This window comes from Falco rusticolus, chromosome 2, assembly GCF_015220075.1.
Source record: "Falco rusticolus isolate bFalRus1 chromosome 2, bFalRus1.pri, whole genome shotgun sequence".
Taxonomy (NCBI): Eukaryota; Metazoa; Chordata; class Aves; order Falconiformes; family Falconidae; genus Falco; species Falco rusticolus.
Genome location: NC_051188.1, coordinates 37,386,854 through 37,413,728, shown reverse-complemented (window position 1 = coordinate 37,413,728; position 26,875 = coordinate 37,386,854). Strand labels below are relative to the sequence as shown.

General features: G+C 34.5%; 1 protein-coding gene across 4 annotated transcripts in view; it reads left to right on the top strand.

Moving 5' to 3' along the window:
- Positions 1-26,875, top strand: part of DIAPH3 (diaphanous related formin 3) — a 245,621-nt gene that overhangs the window by 59,778 nt on the left and 158,968 nt on the right. For all 4 annotated transcript variants that reach the window (XM_037376822.1, XM_037376821.1, XM_037376820.1 and 1 more), the window contains 5 exons: positions 659-777; positions 914-978; positions 1,591-1,695; positions 3,998-4,336; positions 5,305-5,419. In XM_037376822.1, the coding sequence (XP_037232719.1) occupies positions 659-777; positions 914-978; positions 1,591-1,695; positions 3,998-4,336; positions 5,305-5,419 (743 nt within the window). The remainder of the gene's footprint in view (positions 1-658; positions 778-913; positions 979-1,590; positions 1,696-3,997; positions 4,337-5,304; positions 5,420-26,875) is intronic.

The following is a 26,875-nucleotide window of genomic DNA, read 5'->3' as shown; positions in this document are numbered from 1 at the left end:
TAAAATCTGCTTGTGTTGTTTTTGAGGAAACACTGGAGGAACCAGATACAAATTAATAGGGAAGGAAAGTCATCTGTTTTCTACATAACATTCTGCACAACCTTGTTTTCAAGCAAGGTCTAGTACAGGTGTACACTTAAAGGTTAAGAGTGTTTGCTGACGTGGGTACACCAGTGCTAGACGTCTTCTACCTGAAAGGTTTTGAATTCACAGCTTGAATGTTCTGGGCAAGTGAACTAGCTGTCATATCCCCCCAACATTTTAGAAAAAGTTTTTTTCCATTCCTCTTACTGAAGGAGGGCTGTAGTACATCTATAGTTAACAACAGTCACAAAAACAGAAGGGGCCAAGCTGAAGGAATAGCCTTCTCTTTACTGGGAGGAACAGGAAGGTTTCCTTCCTTCCTGTATTTCCTCAGGGGGAGAGATGCAGAGTTTATAAGAATCATATATCTTTAGGTCCACTGTTTTTTACCAGTGTTGTGTAAACTGTTCTTGTGTAATAAACTGCCAGATGTATTTGTGCTTTGAGTTTTGGGAGTTGTACCTACCCTTCAACCATATAAATCAGTGCAAATCTTTTGACCTTACTGTGTTCATAGATTTAAATATACATTGATAAATAAATATGCTGTAAAATAACTTATCTCTGTCTTTAGTCCACAGTATTTCAAATTAATTGAAGAGTGCGTGTCCCAGATAGTGTTACATCGAAGTGGAACAGACCCAGATTTCACTTACCGTAAAAGATTAGATATAAATTTCAGCCATTTAGTGGGTAAGTACTATGTTTGGAAGTGATTACAGCATCAGACTTATTTGTATTTTCCAAAAAAACAGCTTAAAATTATGCACATGGTTAAGAATCTTCTGTTCCCTTTATATGTGCATGTGTGTTTGTTTATTTTTTCAAGATATTTGTGTAGATAAAGCAAGATTAGAAGAATGTGAAGAGAGAGCTTCTGAACTTTCCAGAAAAGTAAGTAATTTTTAAGTTACGTGATCATAAGATGGACACAGGGAGTTAATTAATAGTTTCATGAATGAACGTGGCATAGTTTCTAACTTCAAGTTACCAGTAGTTCTACACTTAAGTGGGAATGTGGATGTTTCTTGTGGCCTAGGAAGCATAGAAAAGTGGTGTAAAGTAGTTAACCTTAATTGAGTCTTTCTGTTATTTATTTTAAGGTTTCATATACAAATCTCCCAAAAATCAGCTGAGTATTTCATTTGAGCAGTTACCAGTTTCTTCAACAAGATAAACAGTGGGAGAATAAGAATTGACTCATTTGTATCTACAGACTGTATTACTGTGCATCAGGATTTTTAAGCTGCTCTAATTCCAACTCAAAATACATTAATACTTGATACTATTTCATATAGTAAGGACTTGTAGTGGTAATAGAGTTAGTATTTCCACTCTGGATATATGGATATAGTGGATATATGGAAGTTAAAATAGCAGATACGTTATCTGTGTCCTTAGTATTGCGTGAGTTTTAACAAACACAAAAGGAAATGATGGAATGTGAAGAAACTATGCTGAACTGACTAGTATCAACAGTTGTCTTTTTCTCTTTTTCTTTCTTAGCTCGAAAAAGATTTTGTAGCTCACCAGGAGACCCAGGCCCTATTGCAAAAAAAAGAAGAAAGAATCAATGAACTTGAAGCAGAATTACAAGCTTTTAAATCACAGGTATAAGACAATTTAAATGAATATATAAAGTATTGTTTTTGAAAGGGACTTTGTTTTGCATCTTTTGCAGATTCTGGTGATAAAGTTGAGGATTTTTTTTCAAAGTATCCTTGGTATTGATTATTACTGACTTCGTTTCCTTTATTTCTGTTTAGTACAAAGAATTTTAGTGTGACATTAATTAGCTGTTTGAGTTCCCAGATGATCCTTTTTGTGCCTGAGCTCTGTTAATTAAACTAGTTTCTTATGTTTCATTTGGATTTTTCTTTCAGTGTCATATATTTCCAAAGTAATTAGCCACATAGGGTAATAAGTCTTATGCTTTTAGATTAGCATTCATCACTGTGATCTTTATCCCCCCCCAAGAAATTATTCATTTCGCAATTTGCTCTGCTGAAGCCTTACCATGGATATCCAGCAGTGAAAGAAATAACCTGTGGCTGGATAAGAACATTTCCTGATAATTTTTCAATTTTCAAGCATAAATAGATATTTTAAAATGTGATGAGAGAGGAGCAGTGCAGATTTTTGAGAGTAATACTTGAGTTGACCTGTAACCACTTTGGCTCTAAAATCTGAGTGAGAAGACTGTGTGACCAAGTGATTTTTCCTGTGTCTTATTTCCTGCCATAAGAAGGACAGTCTAAAAATGGCAAAAGGCAGACAGCAGCAGCAAGACATGCATATAGGAAGGTGATAAAATATATGTTTTGATCATAGAGGTTTTTTTTTATACTTTAGAGCTTGTTTGGTTTTCTTAGTGAGGAAAATTAATTTAGCTGTGCTTTGGTCTGTTTAAAAGTATTCTAATTCAGGTTTCTGGTCAGAATTAACTGTTAATATCAAAGTCAAACAGGCTTTAAAAAAAGCGATTACAAAAATCGTTGCATTGTGGAAAAGTAATTTTAGTGAGAGCTGTGTATCATTCGTTAAGAAAGCATTTTTATGTGTATATCTTGAAAACATACTTTTTGTCAGTGACATAGATTTTCCCTCCTATTGTATTCTTTCTCTAGTTCACTGTATTAAATAAAACTTTCTTTTATATGCAGACAATAACATATGATTATGCTCACTAATTAGAATACCATGAATTATCCCACTATTAATGGGACACTTGGGATGTTTCGTAAAAGTCAAGTATTTGATTGCTGCAACTTTAGTACTCTTAAATCTGTCTTAAGAGGAATCTTTGGTTTCCATATGATGTCAGTTTCTACTTAGCACAATACTGCCTCCTCATATGGCTGTTTTTCTCCTAGTCTCGTTCCTTTACTCATTTTGTTGTATTTGGTATTTGTTCATGTATTTCTTTTGTTATTAGAATCTAATTGTTCAGTGTCATATTGTCAATGTAAACAATGTGTTGAGAAATGCAAAACAATACTACCATTGTGCATATACTTATTTGTATTTATTAATATTCAGCTATTTTCTTTTAAGAATAGTAAATCCTTTACTTATTCTATTTCCCCTCGTTTTTAAAAATAAAATGGACTGTTTCAGATCATAATTATTGTTGAAAAGTTAATGCTATCACCAGTGGATATTTATTTATTTATTTATTTATTTATTTATTTATTTATTTATTATTTCATTGGTTTTGTCAGGTGACTGTTTATTGTTTGAAGGCCTATGATAGAAATTCTTCAAATAGTAGAAATAAAAAAAATGTTTTTAGACTTACTAAATGCTAATAAGACTATCTTGATACAGTATAGATGACCTTGGTATATAGAATAAGAAATCTGTGTGTAACGCAGCAGCATTTTTTTTGAAAGAATTTTTTTTCATCATTACTTTGTGCTTTCAATTCTGTAGAATGAGAATGCTGCTATATTGGAAAATATCTTTTTTTCAACAGAATTACTAATCTCTTCAGATTCTGCTCTTATGTCCTTGGAATGTTCCTCTGTAATCTTTAGGATAAGGACATTAGAGACTATGATGTTATTTTTTTAATTTGAGCTCAACTGTGGTAGTCTAGATAAAATTTCATCAAGATACCTATCAGACCCTTCTTAGATCATGATCAGTGAAATAGGACAAGCGGGATGTAGCATTTCAGTTTGTCGTTTTTGGCATACGCCCTCCTGGTCTGAATATCTGCTTCAAATGTTGAGACTTTCGATTATGAAATCAAAAGCATGTTGGCTTCGTTATAATTCATATTTAATTGTCCTATACAAGAAAAATGGCACTGACTTTCAACTGGCTTGCTGGATTTAAACTATAAACTATGATTGTTATAGCATTTTGTTGATAAAAATGTGAAGCTGAATAATAGTACTTTCCTTATCAGTATGGCTCCTTGCCACCTGGTTTTCTACCATCCACATGTGGAGATGCATCTGTCATTCCACTGGAAGCTACAGGACCACATCAACTTCTGTTACCGCCTCCACCACCACAGCCTTCTAATGGAGCAATTCCACCACCACCACCTCCCCCTCCTCCTCCTCCACCATATTTTAATGGTTTGGGAACTCCTCTGGCTTTTGGTGGTGCTCCTCCACCACCGCCTCTACCAGGCCTGCCTGGAGCACAGCGGTTTCCACCTCCATGTACTTTGCCATTTGGAATGAAGCCTAAAAAAGAATTCAGACCTGAGGTTACCATGAAAAGACTCAACTGGTCCAAGGTAGTACTGTTTAATGATAAATACTTAATGTAAAATCTTACATAGAGATTAGGGTAAATAGATTGTCAGGGTTAAGACTATATAGAGCAATTGATACATTAGTTAAAATTATGCAAGATATGAATACTTTCTGCCTTTTAGTTTTTATTGTTTTCCAAAAACTGTGTTTTATTGATTCATGAGTCATCTGAGCAAGCGTCTGTTGACTTTCTGAGATGCCTAGAAAAGTCAGTTCTGGTCTAGAATAATACAGCCTTTGATAATAGCATGCCTCTTGGGTCCAACTACGCCTTGTCTTTTGGCAAACTGTTTATATTGCATCAGTCTCTGCACTGTACTGATAGCTATACTGATTCCAAACAAATGTCTTGCATCTGTCTAGCTTGGATTGTGGGAAGAAGCGTTACAGGTCTCTTCATTTTTCCTTAAATGTATTTATGTAAATTCAGTGGTTGAAAAAGTATAGAGCCCTTTTATTTTTTTTCTTCTCCGTTGTGACAGGATCAAGAATGCCAGGACTAGGAATCTACTAAGTTTTGGAAACTATAATTATTTAGACTAAAATAAGTCAGTAAAAAGATTTTCAGAGTTTTATGAAGCAATCAAAGCTACAATCTAAAAAGTAAGGTACTTAATATCTAGTTAAACTAGCTATGTTTAGAGGCTGTTCACCCAAGTTTTAGAACTAGACCGAAGATCACTTGCTACATTTAGACCTTAGATAACAAAGTATGTTGTCTGTATTGCTTTGTATTGTTAAAATCAGCTTGTCCAAAAGCATTTATTGCAATAATTATTATCTTCAATTAGAAATATATTAACAATTCTAAAGATGAGTTAGATACCAAATCTTCACATTTTACAGAGCTCTTAAGTGTTTAATTTGCCTTATACTCTACAGAGCACAGTCTCTGTATAGCATCAAAATAATTTTATTGTGAAGATTTTGTTTTGTCTCTTGCTTGTAGATCAGGCCTCAGGAAATGACAGAATCCTGTTTCTGGGTTAAGGCAGAAGAGGGCAAGTATGAGAATGCTGACATGTTTTGCAAATTGGAACTTACGTTTTGTTGTCAAAAAAGGGGTAAGTAATTGATTGCCTTAATTATCAGCTTTTACAGATACCTTTAAAATTCTTGGGGCTTATATATATATATATGAAAAAAATCAGAATATAACAGTAATGTTCTGGTATTTAAGTGGAATGTTTAAAGAAAAAAGTTTGAAAAACCTGGACTGCTTCATGAAAATTGTCTTGCCTTGCATTGGTAAAGAAAACCGTACCAAAACGCCCCCAGAAATACTTCTGCATAATACGTACTTTTATTTAGTCACACTTGAAAAAGTATTTATAAGATTTTGTCAGTAGACCTTAATAAAATAGTGTGACCTGATCTAGAGTCCAGAAGATGGTGTGTTTACCCTCAGAATGCATATGGTAATCCATATGTTTTGGTTACATGAAGGAGGAGAGTTTTTAATGATTTTTTTTTACTTTCTGATAAATCTGTAGCAACATAGACCTCCTTTGCGGTTTTGCTTAGCTTCTTCAGCTTTTAAAACCTTTTGGAAGAGCAAAATATTTGAAAATATTCCTGGCTTTAAACATTTTCTCCCTTTCTGGAAGTAAGTTGTCTCACTAGTAGGTTAGATTATTCTGCTCCATATATAAAATATATTTCCACTATTATTTCTTGACACATTTCTCTCCCCACCTTGATTCGTATCAGAGACTTAATACTTGGGGGCAGCCTAAGGGATGTAATGATTAATTCCTTTTCAAATTGAAAAGGCATTAATATTTTTTGTAGTTTGTTTTACAAATTTTGCTTTGATATTTTTATTTAATATAGTGCGTGGCATTCTCTAGTTTCTTCTTCAAGGTGGGGTGGGTTTTTTTGTCGTCTTGTTTTGTTTTGGACTTCTTTTAACAATAACCAAGAACTTTAGTCTGCTTTTGTCAAAGTAAGATTGGTATTTCTACTAAGATGAATATTGATACTTAATAACATTAAGAATGTTGTACAAACATAATAAGGAAAGAAAACCTCATAGACCATAGACATTTTTGCTTGAATCTATTAGAATAAGTCTAAAAGATAATTATGATGCCTTTATAATGTTAGGAGAATTCCCAAGAATGTTTGCTGAATTCATAGGTTGGAAGTTTAAAAGCCACAGGAGGAAATACTGTTTCCTGTGTGTAATTAAACAGTAAAATTTGGGAAACAAGAGGGTGTTCAGGCTAAACATGCTGATGGCTCATAAGAGGATTATGAATCTCTGCAGACAGCGAGAACATTAGAGCTAACAAGATTAACATACCTTCAAAGTTTTAACTGAATGGACTGAATACATTGTTTTGATAAAATCTAATAGAAGGTAGTTATTGGATCTACAGTTGAAAAATCAGTGAAGTATACTTTTATACAAAATGGGGGGAAAGGTTATTAAAAGGCTGTAGCTGGCAGAGACAAATTAAAATTTTTTTTACAGGTGGAGCTTACTGCTTTATCTTTTTTATTTTAAGTTTTTCTAATCTCATCTGATGTGGATGATACAACTCTGCTCTCTTAATTTTTTGAAGGAAGTGTAGACACTAAATATTTATTAGAACATCAAGTAGTGTCTAAAGGGCAACACGGAACTAAATTTCATCTTTCTTCAAGTGAGTGGTTTACAGAATTTTTCATGAATGCCTAAACACATAAACAGACAGCACCAGGCATCTCAGTGTCTCTTATTAACAGCATGAACTCTAGTACAAAAAGGACAGCAAGTGACTGGTTTTGTTCTTGTGACCACAGAGAGAGGGGTTGCATCTTCATAGCTTATGCATAGCTTACTGATTATAACAAAACTTGCCAAAGAAGTTGGAGATACCCAGTTTTCTTCACTTCCCAGTTTTGAAGGGATTTAACACCATGCTTTCTAAAGTAGAATCAACAAACTATTCACTAGACTCAATTGTCTCAAGGAAGCAGTCTTTTACTATTTCTAAAGCTTTGTCTCTAAAACCAGAAAGATGAGAAGTTGAAAATGATTCTGTACCCAAATGATGGCATGCAAAGAATGAGCTGGTTTCCACTCTGTTGAAGGGTCTGCTTATGAATTGAAGTTGTGTAAAAAGAGGTGTTTGATTGTGGAAGCAGGGACCAGAATGTTCAATGATACTTTGAATTTTATTCTGATTAAGTAAAATCAGATTGAAGTACTCAAATATGCAGTTGGAGCATTTTGCCAGCTGATGTGCCAGAAGTATTTCAGTGTTGATCCAGAAGAGGAAGTCTTATGTCTATGTAAATAATCCATTGAGGAATTTCTGCTACAAGAAGGAATACATAGCACTATAGAATAGATTTGAAGCTTTAGCAGATGTTTGTATAGAAGTTATAAACGATGTTGATTCTGAATGGGTATTGAAGCAATTGAAAAAACTGAAGATATTATGGAGGTATGAAAGAAACATTACTGCAAGAATAAAAAAGTAAAAGAGGGTCTAGCTTCAGAGTGTAGAAAAAGTAGCGAGTAGTAACATGGAGCAAAGACTGCTTGGATGAAAAAAAATCACTCTCAAGGATGTCTGGGGACACATCAGAGACATGTCCTTGAATCATGGAATTATTTACATTGGAAGGGACCTTTGAAGGTCCATTAGTCCAATCACCTTTGTAAAAGGACCAATCTAGTTCATCAAGTTGCTTGGGGCTTTGTCCATATAAGTTTCAGATATCCCTAAAGATGGAGATATATGGATGGACAACCTGTTCCTTTTTGTCACCATTGTGGTGTTTTTCGTTTTTTTTTCCATAACAGCTTCTTGGAATATCTCTTGTTGCAACTTGTGTCTGTTGCCTTTTGCTCATTGTGCACCTCCAAGAAGAATCTGGTTGCCTCTTATTTGTAGTCTCCTGTTAGGTAGTTTGAGACAGCAGTGAGAATTCCCTTGTCCTTCATACTTCTCAAGACTGACAGCTCTCTCAGCCTTTCTGTCTGCATCTTATGTTTCAGCACTCTAATCATGTTGATTTCTGTTGTACTCCTTCCCATATAACTGTATTTTATGTGAAGTGGGGAACCCCAAACTGAAAAAGTACTCCAGATCGCTCTCCCTGGGAGAGAATGGGACTAGAGGGAAATAGTCACTTCACTGATGTGCTGGCAGCAGTCTTGGTAACTTACTGGAGGAAATGTTTTCACTGTGCTGCTTGTTTCATAATAATAGTGATGGTGATAATAATGAGTCTGTTTAAGGGTTATGGGTGGTGTGGGGTATTTTCTCTTCGTTCTTTTACTTGTTAGAAAGCTGATTTTGTCACTTTAGAGAAACAACCATTTTGTGGCAGCAACATGTTTTATAAATATTAAAACTTTGAGTTGAGCTGGAACAATGAGAAGTATCAAAGCATCAATTGCTGATGATATTCTTTTAGCAGCTTACTGAAGACAAAATCTAACTTTTTTATTAACTCAGAATTTATTCTAGTCCAGAATAAATTTGTAATCTTAAAGAAATCTAAGCTTATACATATGAAAGAAGTGGGCAAGGGCATATTTGAAAACCAACTCCTTTGTCATAAAACTGTATAGGTTTACTGCTACACAGGAAACGTGGAAGAAGAATATTAGTTTGGAATCTGGAAAGACAGGTCAGTGTGTGGATGGAATATTTTCAATGTGAACACTTGAGAAAAAAAACCGATTGTGACTGAAAAATGTACATACATTTAAAATATTTGCAAGAAAACATGAGACTTTCTTGTGAGATGCCCCAAGAAACAAACAAACAAAAGATTCTGAAACCCTCAAATCATTAGCTTTGTGTCAGCAGCTAAAAGAATAAAAATAAGAAGTGAAATCACTGCCTTAAAGACATCAGTGCGAAAGTAAGGTATGCTCCACAGTGCTCTCCCTGACTGAGAGGGGAAGAATCAAAAAAAGTAATTGAGAAGTTCTGAAAAGAAGGTGATGAATGTGAATAGTTTGCATGAATGATCTTTGGTTTTCTGATAATTTTTCATTTTAAAGGCAAAAAGAAGGATTGGTGTGAAGGGTAGTTAGAGATCTGAAAGAGAAATAAATAATAAGAAATATCAAGTGTTTTAGATTTATCAGGATTATAGTCATGGATGCAGATCACTGAAGAAAATCTGTGAAAAGCCTTTTTGGCAACAATGGTATCAAAGGAATCTCTTACTATAATTCTTTGAAAATATTAAGCTGAATATATGACTTAACTGGTATGTGAAATACTGAGTAGCAGAGCTAGACCAAACCTTATGTGTGCTTTTATATTATCTTAAGCCTAAGAGGTAAGATGAATAAACAAAAATGCTCATTATTGAATGACAGCCACTTTATAATAGATGTTCTGGAAGCCTGATGGAAAGACAATAATCACTGGTGTATGATGTTAATATGCTGCCAACTTTGCCAGAATGATTAAGCATACAGACAGGGGAGTGGCACTTCGCATAAAAGATAGTGTGAAGTGTACTAGCATGAAAATCTCATGGCGGGGGGAGGAAGCCTACCATACAAAACCTTGTGAATGGAAAATCCTTCTAATAACATAGTGTTACACTGTATTAATAGCTCTCGGATCAGATTACGTTTGTGATGATTTTGTAGCAATAAACTGGGAGATTTAACTACCTGCATAGGGGTTGAATCAATTCCTCATCAGGATGTTATGAGAAGGTAAAGCTTTGGATGCAACTAATGACTGTTTCCAATATTCCTGTAATCAGTGTGAAAAGGAACTGTTGTGGAAATGGGCTTGAGTCACACACACGACCTAGGAGGTCAGAGTAGGGGAGGAGGAGGAGGTGAGAATGATCACTCTTAATATTGTACCAGGAGAGAACAATCCAAGTAAATCTATTACACAAGTATTCAACTTCAGGACAGGGAACTGAATGAAAGGTGCAGATGGTCAAGCAAGTAACATACCCATGCCTGTTAGCAGCCCAGAGGCTATTCTGAAAATGCCATCTTAAATACTTGAGTAAACTTTGTGTTGTAGTTCAGGAAAAAAAACTCAGCTGAAGCTGTGGGATAAAAATTGCATGTGGCTCAGTAGGAAAGTTAAAGACAGTATCACAAGGAAAACGATAGCATGAAAAATGTGAAAGGACTGCCCAAATGAAGATAACAGGAAAACTCATTATATATAGCTAGATAAATGTAAACAGTCTATTCTTCATATATTCTTTTGGAATTCTGAATTTCTTGCAAAGGATTCATCAGCTGATGTTGAAAAATGCATTTAATATTTTGGAAATGAAGTTAGCTAGGGAATTGGTGGCACCATTTGGTGACAACTTCAAAACTTCAGATAAATTCAGGGGTAGTAGGTCCAAAAGAAATAGGAAAGGATGTATTGGTAGGAAGACAAGCTTCCTCTTTTGGGAAATGAGGAGAATGGATTGTAAGTAGTGATAAGGCTGAGATAGCATCTTTTTAAGTAACATCTCTTACTGCAGCTCTTGGAGAGAGTGTGCCAGGCTTGAACGATCACTGGTCAGACCCAGCAGGGCATTTATTAGGTTCTCAATCATGGATATAAGAGGCTTGTTTGCTTGGAGTAGCTTCAAGCTACTATGTTTAAGACTTGCGATGCTGAAATAAGGTAAATTTTTAAATGCAAATGCTTGGTCCTGTCACCTACAGAAGGGAGAAAAGTAATGAAGCATCTATAATAAATGTACTTAGTTTGTGGAGGTACTTTGAAGAGCACTGATGTGGAGAAGATACAGCAAGAAGTTGGTGGAAGTTTGTGAATAAGTGTAATTAATGTAGTGAGACTGTAGTAGTTACGCTCAATGTGGGATATGTGGTCAGGGTAGCTCAAGAGAATGAGCTATATGTTGCTTAAAGTCGTCCTTCAGGTGCTTGAAGTGATTTGCCAAAGGTGATTCAAAGACTTAAGAGGTTGTATGGAGTATACAAGTAAGCAAGCTCTAACCAAGAATAAATCTTTGAAAGTACTTAAATACAAAGTTACAATTTGGTTCATGTATGCAAGATATAAGAAAGGTAGTAATTTTCTGAAATACATACTTTATAATTAGTGTACTGTGTTTATAAATACCTTATTGATAAGTTTGACTTGATTGAACAAACTTTTTTTACTTATGTTTAAAGTGTTAAAGTCCGAATGAGGATTAGAAACTGCAGACTAGACATACAAGAAACCACTCCTAAATTCTTCATTATTTTTTGCAATATGGAGATATCTGCAATTAATGGAAGATGGCATGGAAAATTAGAAATTTACTCTTCTTTCTTTTCTAGATATCAAAGGGAACTGATTTAGTACACTCCAGAGAGAAAGACTGCATGTGCACGCTCTTGTGCGTGCTCCACCCCCCTTCTCCCCATCAACTAGGACAGATTTTCATCCTAATCTTATTGGAGATGGCAGTGTCTGATCCCATAACACCAGAGCTCCTGTCAGACTTGATTATTCAGAAATAAAGCACTTCTGTGGGAGTGCTATCTCTGTTGGCACTTGTCTTGAAAAGTCAATATAGCTCTTTAACTTTTTTCTTTTTCTCTTTTGATCCCCGTCTCCCCGCTCCCCTGTATACTCTGTAAGAAAAGCCGTGAAGGCCTAAACTGCTATGGTGCCAACCAAGCCTCAAACATTTTAAACCAGGAAAGACAGTAAAAGCTAGCAAGAAGGTCAAATCAGCAATATAACTTAGTTTAGTGCTGTATTTGATGTGCCTCAGCCTACCCAGCATATGGAATAGAACTTGTGGTCAGCCGCCTGTATGATTAAGTGGAGACCAGTGTCCTCAAACTTCCCTCCTCTGGAGGAAGATTTACACAGAAGTTGTTCCAAACTGTGCTCATTATAGAATCTTAGTATTACAAACCTGTAAGACTGCCAAAAATATAGTCTGGTAACTTCTGCTAATAATATAGCATTGAGTAACTCAAGTTACCTTTTAATGTAACTGTGTACAAGTAGAAGTAAAACTTGCAATGTGTTTAGGTTTGGCTGCTTTGCAGTATCACCCTAACTACCCTTTAAACCAAAATTATTTTAAAAGATTTTTGCACATAGGATGAAAAAGGAAGAAAAGTTTCTTCTTGAAGAATGCAGCAGTAAATTATAGGCATTTCTGAGGGACAGCAACCAATCACTTTTCTAAAGAACTGAAATGTCAATGGTATTTTGCAATTTCAGTATATCATTTTTCCATGGAGGGAAAGGATGGTATATTTACTGTTGCATCTGTAGTAAATATGTTAGTTGTGTCTATTCTTTGCAGATATAAAGATCTCTGGTCTTATCTTATTTACATATTTGTATCAAATATATTTGTTCTGTACAGATTGATAAATGAATATGCTTCTGTGGTGTGTTGACCCTAGCTGGCTGCCAGATGCCCACCCAGCTTCTCTCTAATAAAATGGAAAAGGTCGAACATAGAGTTAAAGATGGAGAGATCACTTACCGACTACTGTCACAAGCAAAACAGACATGATTTGGGGAAAATTAATTTATTTAATTTATTTTTTTCTAATGTCCTATCATGGATGGGAGAAACCTTCAGTTGTTCACATTGCTAGATGTATTTCAAAAAGTGGAATGTGAATAACTCCTAAAACCTGACTTTTATATCCAGATAACTCCATGAATATGTAGCAAACAAAAATTGGAAAACCCAAAGAGGACATGAACATATAAATGGCTGGAATAGTCTGACAATAGCATTTGTTTTGTAGTTTGATTCTTTTTGAAGCTATAATTTGTGGCATCTTTTTCCCTTTACTCTCTTTCTTAGGATTTTCTTAGGATGAATTCTTCCTTGAATTAATTATTACTTATTAAATGACTGTGTCATCAGTACCTTAATCTGAGTACGTAAAAAATATCGGTAACATCAGATCATTATTCTGGTAGGACTGTAGAAAAGAGGCAGTCTGTCAGGAAGTGTTATAGTTTTAGAAAAACTTGTTGCTAGAAAGGGTTTGACTTGTATTTACAGTTAGGAAATTTTTGTCAGACAGTGGTCTTGTTGAAAAGTTTGTTATAGCACTTGTAACTAACTACTTAAGCACATATTATTTTTACCTTAATTTTAATTTATTTTAACTTATATTAACTTTATTTTTTTGCTTTACGGCAGAGTTGTAGTATGTGTTATTACTAGGTGATAGGTTCTTACCTTCTACACACAGACTATTTATTATTTCCTATCAGCTTCAAAACAGATTGAGTGCTTTCCTTTCTCCTCAGTGAAGTGCCTTGAAGGAGTAGCTCCTGTAGTTCACATTTACCTTTCTCTTTCAAACAAGTGATTCTTTTTTTTTTTTTTTCCCCCCTCATAGTTGATTTCTACCTAAAATGCAGTATTAGTCTGCAGTCAACTCACGTTTGATGAAAATATGACAGTATATTCAGGCTAACAGAAGCTCTCCCTCCACTCCTGTTTTACAACACTGTGGTAGGAAAAGCATTTGAGGGGTTTATGTTTTAGAAGCAACAAGTGTTTCTTTATTGATTTCTGGTAGAGAATATTTTAACAATGTGAATAAGTAAAATCTTAGAGGACATACATACTGCTTTCATGTGTCCAGAGAAGGAAAAATGTCTGCTCTTTTGTAAGTCCTTAACCATAAATACCAGTGGAATAGAAAAACAGGTTTGGAACTTAAAATGCAAGTTAAAGGAGATCATCACAGTGCCCCTGCTCAGTCTAATAACTTTGTTTATTTAATGGAAAAAACTCATTTCAACAATTTATATGTTTGTCTGTATACTAGCAAGGATCTTGCAAGAATTAATTTACTAGCATTTTTATCACATGTGGCATAAAACTCTATATACCTGCTACGAGCCTATTTGCATGGATTTTACCTCCTTTTTAGTTTTCTTACATGTTTATGCACTAAATGCTTTTGATGAATTTCTAGTCTAATGTTACAAGTTTTTATATCTGACTAAAGGTAACACTATATTTGAGTGTAATAAAATCTTCATTACAGCAGTGCTTTTATTGTAGCCTTTTTTCATTTTGAGCTGAGAAGTAATTTAAATGCAAGAAGAGAAATGATTAACAAACCTTATTTGGCAAACCTTCAAAGTCACTGTTGATGAAAATTATTAGCATTTAAATTTCCATAAGCACTACTTTTTTTCCTTTAGAAAATCTACCATTTAGTTCCTCAATGAATGGCTTGATTCAGAGAAAATTCATTTCAAGGACAATTCATTTTTAAAAAACAAACCCCCAAAAAATCAAATGAGATTATGTATTTAGTGGGACAGTGACTTCCAGTTAGGCAGCTGTTAGACAGTATTTGGGTAGACAGTGGTATGCCATGCAGAATATAGCAGTATATTTGGCAGAGCCTTTGGTTCTGTTTGCATTTGATCTGGTTCTGCTGGAACAGTATTTTAATTTATTCATATGTGAAACGTGGTTATAGACATCTTTTTTCCTTACTAAGATTACATATTCCACTTACCTACATAACTTCTTTTCTTAATTAAAGCAGGGTCTTACATAAGAAACTGTAAGTTGCTTACTTCATGTGGACATTTGAGAAACAGACTTCTACTGTAGGCTGCTGTTCTCCTCTGTGATCTCTACATGATAAATTTTTCATACAGTTTCTTCATTCTAAATAGATTCCTCTAGTCTGTAAATATTTTGCCTTGGTAGTTTCCTAACAGACCTTTTAAGGGGGCTTTTTCAAAACCTTTTATGAAACAAGCATCAACATAAAGGATGCATATCTTGTAAATATCCCCTGCCCATTAATAGCAGTCAGATTTTGAAGGTTATGTAGGAATGGAGAGAACTTAATTGATCTGAATTGGTAGAATTTTTGGGGGTTAAATTAGATTTTTAACAAAATATTCTTTAAAATAGGATATGATCTCGTTCAGCATTCTGAAAATTTTTCTAATAGGACAGAACATGTTTGCATGATGTATTATGATTATTGTCTGACACAATAGTTAGTATTTACAGTGAAACAATAGTTGTGTTTTCAGATACTTTCTTCTGGATCAGTTTGTTACTTCCAGTTTTGTTTAAATTAAGAGAGTGAAGACACTGGACAATATATTCTGTAGCTTTTAACACCTCCTATTTCTGTTTTGTGGCTTTGCTACCCCACTGTTTCTACTTTTACAAGTTAGTGGGGCTATTCTTTTTAACTCACAAGATAGTTCTACAAGGTTACTCACCTCTAACAGCACCTGAGTACTGAAACTTGGAAACCTTATCTGCTGTATTACTCAGCTTAACAGTTGTTCTTGCTGCACAATCTGACTTGCCCTTTGGTACTGAAGTGCCTCTTAAAATGATAAATGCATATGTATAGCTGGCAAGCATAACAAGGTAGAAAGAGCCTACTTAGGGTGACTGCTTATCTTTGCAGTTCCTTGGTTATGTGGTGTAATGCCTTGTGGCCCTTAAAATTTGGCTGTGATGTACTTCATAAAGTGCAGCAGGATGTTGGTTTTTGTTGTTGGCATTTCAGTGTAAGATCTTATATTGGGTCATCTATTTGAAACAGTGGGAAGATCGAAAAAAGCAACTAAATGTTTGGCAAGTTGTTTGAATGAAAGCTGCAATCAAAGCTGACAAAATGGAGGGTAGATATAACTGGAATGGGTGAAGAGAAATTGGGATTGAATGCTCAGCTGCACATTGGGGGAGAAATCTTGGCATGTGGAGTTCAACAGATCTATAACACTGCTGTGAAAAGAAACAAACCTGGATAGGTGTAGCTAAAACCAAACTGGATCATCCTAACTGCAAAAAGCCAGGAGAGAAAGTTTATTGTTAGTAGTAGTCTAGTTGTATGAACTAAATTGCTCTTCTAATGCTCTATAGAAGAGAAACAGTAGTGATAAATACAGGATTGGACTCAGTCAGACTTGAAAAAGGGGTAGATAGAATCCATTTGCTGCTGCCTGTTGACTCTCAGAAGGCACCTGTCAGTCTTAATCAGCAAAATAGTGGAAAAGGTAGTGAGCAAGTGGGGACAAATGGTGAGTTAAACTGTGGTGTGCAAATGCATGCTTTATAATAAACAGAAAGAACCTGAATAACTTGAACAAAAATAGGTTATTTTTGAGGACTGAATACCCATATACACTGGAAGCGGACAGTTCTGATCTTCAGATTACTGTTGTTGAGAGAACCAGGGAGTATGGACCAAAACTGCAGTCCAAGTATGAAGCATATTTGGGGCTAAATAAAAGCCTTTCTGAAACAACAGTGGCAAAAATAAGTCAGTATGAAAAGAGCAAGAGAAATTAAGGACAAAGGGTTTCTTGTGTCAAGGGGATGTTGTGCTGCTCATTTGTCAGGAAAATACTGTGTTTAATTTTGTTAGAACTTGTGCCTACCTTTAGGGTGAAAAAGAAATTATTTTATGCGTAACTTCTTTAAAAATACTACATTCATGGTATTTGTCTGATGGGCCAGCTTCAGTAGGTATGCTAGATTTTCTATTATCTATTTTTAATACAGAAATATGTATCCTTTTGTAGTGTGAGAGAAGATAATTTGCAGTGAAGTTACACTCAGTTTTGTAGTATGGTGTGGTATTTATGTGTGCTCTAGCCAATAAAGATGAGAATTCAGTTGCAATTCCATCGTCACCATCGTTTAGTCTATGTTGAATAGTATGTGAGATGCAACACAGTGTTTTAGTGAGAATGAATGGTGCAGTTCTCTCCCACTTGCTTTTTAATATAATGTTCTGAAATGCTGTATCTTAAAGCTTGCTTACAATGGATGCTTTCTCAGTTTGAATCTTTCTCTGTTTACGATTGGCTGATCACTTCATTCCTTAATGTGCCACAAGAGTGTCTCATAGTACAGTAAATGATCTGTATTACTAAGTATCTATTACAGATTTGGTGAAAGATGAGAGAAAACTCTTAAGAAATGCAAACTTTGGAAGTAGCATCTGTTATACTTTTGTAATAATGCTGAAGAAACACTATTGTGTAATTGAAAGATACATAGGCGTACTTTCAACTAGAAGACTTTTTGCACTTTTTTGGAAAAGCAAGGTCAATGTTATTTCTTGCAAGTTTGTATTTTCTGTGTAATAAGCAAGTGGCATCTTGTAACCCAGAACCTAGTTTCCTTGTTGATTCCTGTTCATGTCAGTTTTCAGTATTTGTCTTTCATATTAGGAAAATATTTTAAAGAATGTTTTTATTTTAAGAAAATTGTAGTGTTTTCTTAGCTGTTTATGTAGAATAGTAAGCTGAATAATAAATCTTTTAGTATATTTAAATATTTCTAAGTACTTGAGCTGTGAAGTAATGGAAAAGGTTCTTTTGTGGGTTAGAAATCATATACCTAAATTAATACATTTACTTCACTCTTTTTTTTAAGGTTTTTTTTTTTCTTTTTAGTTTTTGGTAGCAATTAAAAGCATTTAATGTGCAAGTTGTGAACTACTGTTCTAAGATCAGAACACTGATGTGTTCTTCGAAAATTGTGCTGTGGATTCTGATATAGTCTCCAGTTACACTCTCCACTTCTGAGGAAAAACGTAAAGTGATTTGTACACATTTAGTGGGCATCCTGTTTGTTGACTTACAGAAGTTGGAACTTTTTTGTATTAAAAATAATTATAATTGTGTATTAACTAAACAAATGGGTTTTATTTCAGATTATGATTTCAGGATTTATTTCAAATTTCAGAGTTGGTAACTGCAACCCTCATTACATTTTATTTTACTGCATGTCTCATGCCACTAAGTACAAGTACACAGCATGCACCTTTTTGGGGGTTTTATGGTGCTCTGTCTTTTTTGAATAAGATAAGTAAATTCATTTGTTATTTTGAAAGGCTGTAGTTAGTGTTTTGTTAAGGTATCTGTGGCATTTTAGTGTTCTTAGTTATTTAATTTAGTTTCAGTTTTCCTGGAAAACTTGCTCTTGACTCCAGCTGTTGCTTGTACCTGTGATGTTATGAGCAATCATGAAAAATATACTGTAAAGTATGGGGAAACTGATGCAAAGGCAATGTGCAGTACAAATGCAAACATGAGAAACAATGAAGTTTCTTGGAAATATTTTTATCAGGTAGTTTTGCATTTCTGACTACAACATGTGAATATAATTTTAGGAAAATCACATGAAAATAGTATTTATTTTAAATTGTGAAGTATTTTAATGTAGATTCCTGGAAAGAGATAGGAGGAAGCAAGTACTATTTGCACAAAATCAGCCTGGAGATGTATGACAGCAATGCTAGTCTAAGCTTGCTTTGAGAATGAAGTAGATGCTTTTTGTTTCAATATCTTAGTTCTGGTACTACAGTATATCAGACTTGCAGTAATCAAGCAAGTTTTACTGCTTTTAATATATAACTGATTTTTCACATGGATTTCATTGGAGAGAAAAGATCTAAGCTGCTTGCAGCTTTCAAAAAATTTGAAAGGTGCACTACTATCGGAAGCGGCACTAAGAACACCAGATGTTACTTTTCTCTCTCTCTTTTAAGTCCGGAAAGAAGATATGTTGGCATTTTCTGTAATTAACTATATCAACCTAAACCCTTCTCTCTGCGTTATGTTCAGATATACATTGATGAATATATCAATCAATCAGAGAAGTTCTAATGGCTTGTCTCCCTTATAGATTGCTATTGAAAAATACAGTTTTCTGGTATTAGGAAGAGTATAACAAAAAGAAGCTATAACTTCTGTTTAATGAGCATTGTACGTGAGAGTCTCTGTATCTCAAAGAAAAAAACAATTTGATACCTGAATAATCTGGTGTCTAGAGGTATGTGATACCATTTCCTCATACTGTAGATGCCTTTTTGAGTATATTATGAATACAGAAATTTTACCTTTAAAGATTTTCTGATAAATGAACTTGTGACTACAGATACTAGATGGTATTTGCTTTCTTTTTTGCTTTTGTTAGGTTTTTTCTTTTTTTTCTTTTGATAGTTTTCAGCTTTCAAGGCTTTTTTCAAGAAAAGCAGAACTTTAATAGACAATCTGTAAGGTCATAAAATTAAATAAATGATCATTGACTCATTTTGTATGTTTTTCTCAGTACTTTTTATTAGTTTTTCTTCTGTATTAGACCTGTCCAATATCAATAGTTAAAATGGGTGCTCTTCTGAACAGCCTTGAATAATTGGCTTATTACAGGGTATATTAAAGCATATAATCCAAATGAAGGTATGCTCCATTTACCTTTACTTGCAGTCTTGTTATGGCTTTAGACTAAAGAATTCAATATTTAATATGATGTGCACACAGAGTCTTAACGGTATAGCTCACATGCTTAGACAATATACCCTATAATAGTGTCATCTTTTTCTTGACACACAATGCACTGAAATTTCTAAAACATCATTAAGTATTCCTAATGTCCTATTTCAGCCACTGTTAATGAACCAGGCAACTTTTAAATCCTTCTAAAGTGATCTCACATTTTGATATAAACTGTAGTGTGTTAAGTAGAAATTTCTTATGCTAGAATATGTTGGTAAATCCAGTTGTTTCCAGCTTGAGTGTATGAGGTCATTGGATCTCTAGGCCTGTAGAAGGCTCATAGGAACAGCTATCTTTCAGAGCTGTTTAACACCTCCAGCCCACCAAGAAAAACAAACCAAACCAACACACCCCCTAACACAACAAAACAATCTACAAAACACCAAAAAAACCCCACCCCACCTGCCTTTACTTGCCATCTGTAATATTTAATCTCTTTCACTATTTGATTTTTAATACTATTTTAAGATGTACTTTGGAAGTAGGTTGAAGTTATTAATCAGATATTCTAGCAAAAATTAAAACAGAAGTCCTTAAGATAAATTTCTGATGTTTACCAGCTTCAGCCAGCCTAAATTGTATGAAATGGCATTTAATTTTATAAACATTTTGTTATTTAAATGTTTTCGGCAATATTACTCAAGGCATCAGGAAGAGTAAGGAGGCTGAGGTGAGAAATCAGGTTTGGGTGACTGAATTACCTTCTTGTTCATTTCTACTGAGACATGACATACTTTTCAAGCCTTTGAGACAGTTTTGGTCATGCAAAACTGATGACTTAGATCTGAACACACTCACAAAACTGAGTTAAGAGTATAATACTGGTGATTACGCTGGGCCCAAAAGTTGTATGATGTTTTTGGTCTGTGGAACATGAAATCTGGAATTCATTCTCTACGTTAGATCATGGAGTTGTTCTTGGTATTCTAGTGCAGACCCTTCTGGAGTGAGAATCTGTCTTAACATCTTTTGCTAAATGCTGTAATATACTTTAATTAAAAGTGAACTAATAATCCTACCCCCTCTCCCCCAATAACTGTCTGAACAGTTATTAAAATAGTAATTATTACTTTCAGCTAGTAAATGGTTTCAAATGGCTAAATAATTATTAAGTGTATTCAAATGCTACTATACAAATAACTGCTACATCAGGAAAAGGTTTTATGGTAGCTATTAAGACCAAAAAATTTCTTGCTCTTTTTTTCTGTAAATCGTGTGCATTGTTATCTGATCTTTACATCTAAATAGTCTAAATTTAGACTCTTCACTTACTTCGTTTGTAATGCTCCCTTTTAGCTTTTGTTTTCCTGTATGAATTGTTGACAGGAATTGTTTTAATTTTTGCTGCTGGATCTTTTTTTGATGTCAAGACACTGTGGTTTGAGATCAGCTTGAGACCCCTCTTCTTTTCAATAGCATCTTGCTTCTTTCTTCATTTGATTTGGTTTTTGGTGTCAATCTAATGTTGCTATGCTGTTTAATAGAATAGAAACTCTGGTTCACCATACAGGCACCAAAATGTAATTTCAAAAGGGAGTACTGAAATTCGGGAGAAAAGTGTACCTTCCTGCTTAAAAAAAAAAAAAAAAGGATAGACTGAGTCATCCCTTCAGTTTAACGAACATTTTAGAAACTCATTGTTAGTGTTTGTTCTGAAGTGCTCAAGCTGTTGTCAGAAAGTTATCTTTGATATGCAGTGTATGACTGAAAGCCTAGTATTTGTGATAGTTAATAAAATCCCATTGCAAAATATGCAAAGCTATTAATCTAGCTTATTGAGGAGTTACGGTACAGACTTGTGCAAGGCAGTTCTTTATTCTTAATTTTTTTTCTACAGAATGCAGACTATGTTGTTTATGTTCACCTATTAACAAGTTAATGCTGTTGCTAATAGCTGGATTTATTTATTAAATATGGCAACTCTATCTGCATGGTGATTTTGTGTGACCTTGATTGACACTGGCTTTAGTTATAGAGCTGTATAACTTGTTTATCCTACAAGTACTCCATTGTGCTTTAGAGATTTGTTGTTCATTAAGATTTATCTATTACACTTCAGAATTAATTAATTTGTTAGTTGTTAGTTTCTAGCTACTTTGAAAGATATATTGATGCTGCTTTCAGTGAATAAATATTCTGGGTTCAGATTTTTCTCAGAAACTATTTTGACAGATTTTTATCAAGTGTAACTTTCCCTTGTGCAACTAGGAGCTCACCTGTAATGTGATCGCTATGTACATTTTAAGCTTCATATGCCAGATCAAGTTCTTTCACAGATTTTTCTCAGGAAACTGTATATGCATGCAAATATAATCTGGGTTTCAGAGGGAAAAGATACTTCCCTCTGTCTTGGACATTCAGGACTAAATGATAAGCTGCTCATGGTACGATAGCTATGCACTTAGTGTGTTCCCTTTGCAAACTGTCTGCTTTCTCCAGTTTGTATGGTATCGGTATCTACTTCCACAGTGCTAAGTAGTGTAATTTAATTTAGGTGGAATACAACTTTCTTTTAGGGAGGTGTATATGTGAAATACCAACACTCCCTTGTTAGAGCAAACCAAACTTTTTTTTGCTTTAAAATTTGCCTAATTCATGTCTTGTATTTTTCTTTAATAGCTATTTTCAGGGGGTGAGGAGCGGGAGAGTGGAATTTTCCTGAAGCAAAGTTTATGCTTTATGAAACCACATTTTGTGTGCTAGAATAAATATCAGTACTTAGATAGTTATTAAATTTTAATTATTATAATTGGAACTTCTATTGTTCATTTCTGGTTTTTAAACCTCAATCTCTTACTATGAGGAAACTACATATATACTTGTAAGAATAGGTAGATCAAAATTATATCTGTTGCTATTACTCTTGCTGTTTGATTTAAAACTAATGTAAATGTGATAGTTCAGTTACTTAGGTCTAAGATGGTAAATTTTCTGGGGTTTAGCATTTGTTTAAATCTGCATGATGATTTAATGGCTGAGATCATTTAAGTTAAATCCTAAAATAAAACAGTAAAACATTTTTGTCACCTTAGGTCTTAAGGGGTTAAAAATAAATGAAATACTAATTATTGATTATGTCATCTCAATACGATTCTGTAAATTTTATATAAGCAGTCCTTTGATAGAGAATAAGGTTATTCTCCTAACAGAAGCTCAATGAAGCTCAGGAATTATAGTTTGCACTGTCATTTTCTAATAGAAATAGTAATGGTCAGGTAAAAGTTTCTGACTCAGCACTACTTTAGATTTCTCAATAAGTTTTCAGAGTATATTTCTGTCTTTGTACACATCATTCTTTAGTTTCACATATATTAATGTGAAATTGGTTTAATGTCTCGTATTGCATTCTTGCATCAAATCTTTTTGTTCTGCATCCAAATACTTTTTTAAAACTACTTATGCATGCCATTTTCACTTTCTGCTTCTTCCTGTCTTCACCATAGCAACCAGATTCTTGGATCTTTTTTCAGCTTGTAGTATGTTTTCTAATTCTTTGACCTTTGTATATTTAAAAAAGATTCCAAACTTTACTCATCTTACATTCTTACTGGAAACAGATCTTAATGTCATATTGAATAAATTACTAATTCATGCTTCTCTGTAAACCTTGTAACCTCTGCTTTTTTGATATACAGATATGTATGCTATGTTTTTAGAGACTGTGAAGTGAAGAATCTTTTTTTTCCTTCCTCTTTGTGTTGCAATTTAGAACTGTGAGTTCAGACCTATTTCAAATATCTCGTTAAAAAAATTCTAATATTTAGTATGTGTTGAAAGGAATGGCTACGCAGCTTTAGGTAAAGATTTTTTTTTTCTTCCTAACTCTACAACGGTAACAGTATTTAAAACATATTTTCCTATTGTAGTTAACCCATTTGAAATATACCCATAGAGAGGTACAGAAATACTACCTTTATAGTTCGTAACAAAGCAATATCATCTTAAACCCAAGTATTGGTTCTTCTTAGAAAAGGCTTTTATTGTGGTAGTTTCCAGAATAAAATGATAAGGTAATAGTTTGTAGATTTCTCTTAATGCATGAAAAAGAATTATTTATTTATTTTTTCATACCAGCCTTCAGATAAAATATAGGCGATTGTTTAAAAATAATTAAGCTTCTATACAAGTGTAATATTTTGTTGTTTCCATTTACACTAAAAGCTTTCCATTGACAAAAGCATAAATTATGTCTGTAAGTGCCATGTATAGTCAGTCTAGATCTATGTGTTGGTTTTAAATTTAACTGGACAAAAAATATTTTAAACATTGAACAGCCATTTCATTATTTATTACTTGTAGACTATGTGCTTGCATCTATTTTCAGAAAGTGGATGCAAGAAGGCAACTCTGTGGATCATTTTGATGGTGAGATAGCTTTAGTAAGTACAGTTATCATGTTAAGTCTCAGTGGACTGATAATAAGGCAAATTGTAGATGTAAAGTCCATGTCACAGCCACTTAGTAATGAATTAATTATGTTGGTACTGATGATCAACAACAACAGAAATGTCAACGTTACAGAGCTAGAATAAGCTTGTGGATTTGTAGTCTCGATGTCCTGGCTTTGAGATGCTGTTGCATATAGATAATTTTAGGAATTGTAATGTCCCAAACTCCAATATTAGGGGACTTAACTTTTGAAACATTAGTGCTATCTTTTTGACTTCTAACCTAGCGGCTGCTTCAAATACTTGAAGCTTTGTGGAAAGGAATACAGCTAAAAGAACTGGAAATCTTCGGAAGCAGAGTTTTACATTTGTTCGGTGTCTAATACAGTACAGTCCTGGTTATCTACTAAGTTAGTATGAACTGTTTTGTAGTAGTCATAAAAAACCGAAAGCTCTACTTTGAAGTGGAAGACTGCTGTGTAGCCTCATTGCTTCCTGTTACAGAGCAGTGTAAACACAGCTGCGTTTCTGTTCAGGTTGACTGGGCAAAAGACATTTGGATTCAGCTGCTGAATAAGTTTGACAAGGCAGCAGCTCCCTATTTTCTTCCTGAAAAACAAAGTCTAAATTTTGTAAGTGGATAGAAAAATCACAAGTTGGAATTACTGTGCTGATGTTGAATTTCGATTGGATCGATGAAACCTGTTCTTCTAAAGCGTCCTACCCTAATTATAAAATGTGACATGATGAATATTTTGTTATGGCACAGTAATGCTGCTTCTGTTCTTAGCCTGATTTTAGTATCAATAAGCCAAGTTTTCTAAAGCATGCTAGAAATAAGGAAATAAAGAAGAGAACTTTTTCTTTAGACGTTTATGGTTTGAACTATGAGCATCTCCATCCGTGTAATGGAGGCAGACCAGTGGATTTGGCTGTGGGCAGAGTTCAGGCTGCTTTCTTCCCTCAAGGTGTTCAGTGTTTTGTACCTCTGTGCTAGCAGAGAAGAGGGAGGGTAGGTTGGGAGAGGAGCTGACAAAGAACCTTTGGTGCTGATTGCATAATGTTTAGAAGTCTTGATTTCTGAAGACAGAAACCAGAAAATTCTCCAAATGAATACATGGTATTCTCCCATTCTTCTCGCAGTTGATTTTTGGGTAACGTTGGGCCATTGTGTAGATGCTGCCATGACACCTTTTTTGTTTTCACATGTGCAGTTTTTCTTTCTTGTGTAGAGAAATGTTCATCCATCCAGAATGCACAGATACTATAGATACAGTTGTGGGGTTTTTTGCAACATTTTTTTTCTGTTGTATTTTCTTACTGAAATTCCCTCCCCAAAGTCTGCCCAGGTAAAATTGTGGTGAGTATATGTGTTCACATCTTTGGATGCACTTGAAGTCCAGTGGAGCCCTAATAGAGAAGTTTATTGTAATGGAGAGACAAAAATTGCATCTATCTTTTCCATAAAACACTGTTAGCATTGATTTGGTCATGGTCCCGTTTTCTGGAGTAGGTTTGGGAAGTACAAGAACCTTTTGAATTTACTCTTTCCACAGTAAGCATTACAAGTGCGAGAACTGTAGAGAAACAATACATAAGTGGACAGTAAAATGTTTAAAAAGGGCAAATTTGGGGTGGGGTGGTGGTGGGGTGGAACAGAACACAAGAAAAACAACAACTGAAATGGAGATTTCTAAATACCTCTACATTCTTGCCCTTATGTTGGTCAGGTTAAACAGAAACAATATGGTGTGCTTGCAACCCAGCCATCATGATCATGTTAAATTCTGGGGTGCAGAGGCCCCAAGAGCTTCATTTGCACTTTTCAAGCATTGTTACGAGGGAAATGGGTGGGATTCAGGGTGAATAAGCACTGATTGCCATATGGAGATATCTTTATAATATAATGGGGTTGTTGGTTGCTCCAAGTGCATTTATGCTTTTATCAGCTACTCTGTTGCTGATATCTCTTAAAACATCATATTGCTTTTTGAAAGAGCTGTATTTATTCTGTTAAACTCCAGGATGCTATTCCAGGAAAATGATGGTGTTATGAGTAGAGCATCTCATTGTCCACAGTGTGAACGTCTATATAAACAACTGTTTGAGAGACAGTACTTGTCAGTAATTGAAATTCATTGAGACATGTTATATAAGTGTAGGTAAGTAACCTTTCTATTCCCAATTTTGCAAGGATGAAAGTAAAGATCATGTATTACATTTGTATGGCAACATGTCCAGCTTTGGGGAAGAACATCTGGAAAGGAGCACGGTGACTTACTGTGTACCCTGAGAAATAGCAGGGCCAAAAATAGTATAGTATACTTGTGCTTTTATGCTAGAAACTGCAACTGTACATGTATGTCTGGATAACAGATCTCAAAGAACTTCAGTTACTGGCAAATTACTTTTTTTTTTTTCCATAAAGTAATACTGGTGTATTACAGTATAGTGATATATGTATCACATATACAGATACATATGTATCACACACATAGTGCTTTTTTACTTGGTGCTGCCTTTGGGAGGTGGGTGCTACAGAAAACAATTCATTGATAAACAACTTGTTTTAAACTCTACTTGAAAACTTTCCTGCCTCCTGAAGGATGCTTACCACTGTTTGCCTGATGCAGAAAAGAAAACGAGGTCTTGTGTTTTCTTTAGATTTGTTTCTTTTTAATGATACTTGTCCAACTTTCTCTTTGGAATAGACACATTGCTCTGTCTGCCGTACTGTCCTTATGTATGCTCTTTCCTATGGCAGTGGGAAATTTTCATTTAAATATGTTGGTGTCCTGGTTTCAGCTGGGATAGAGTTAATTTTCTTCCTATTAGCTGGTGCAGTGCTGTGTTTTTGATTTGG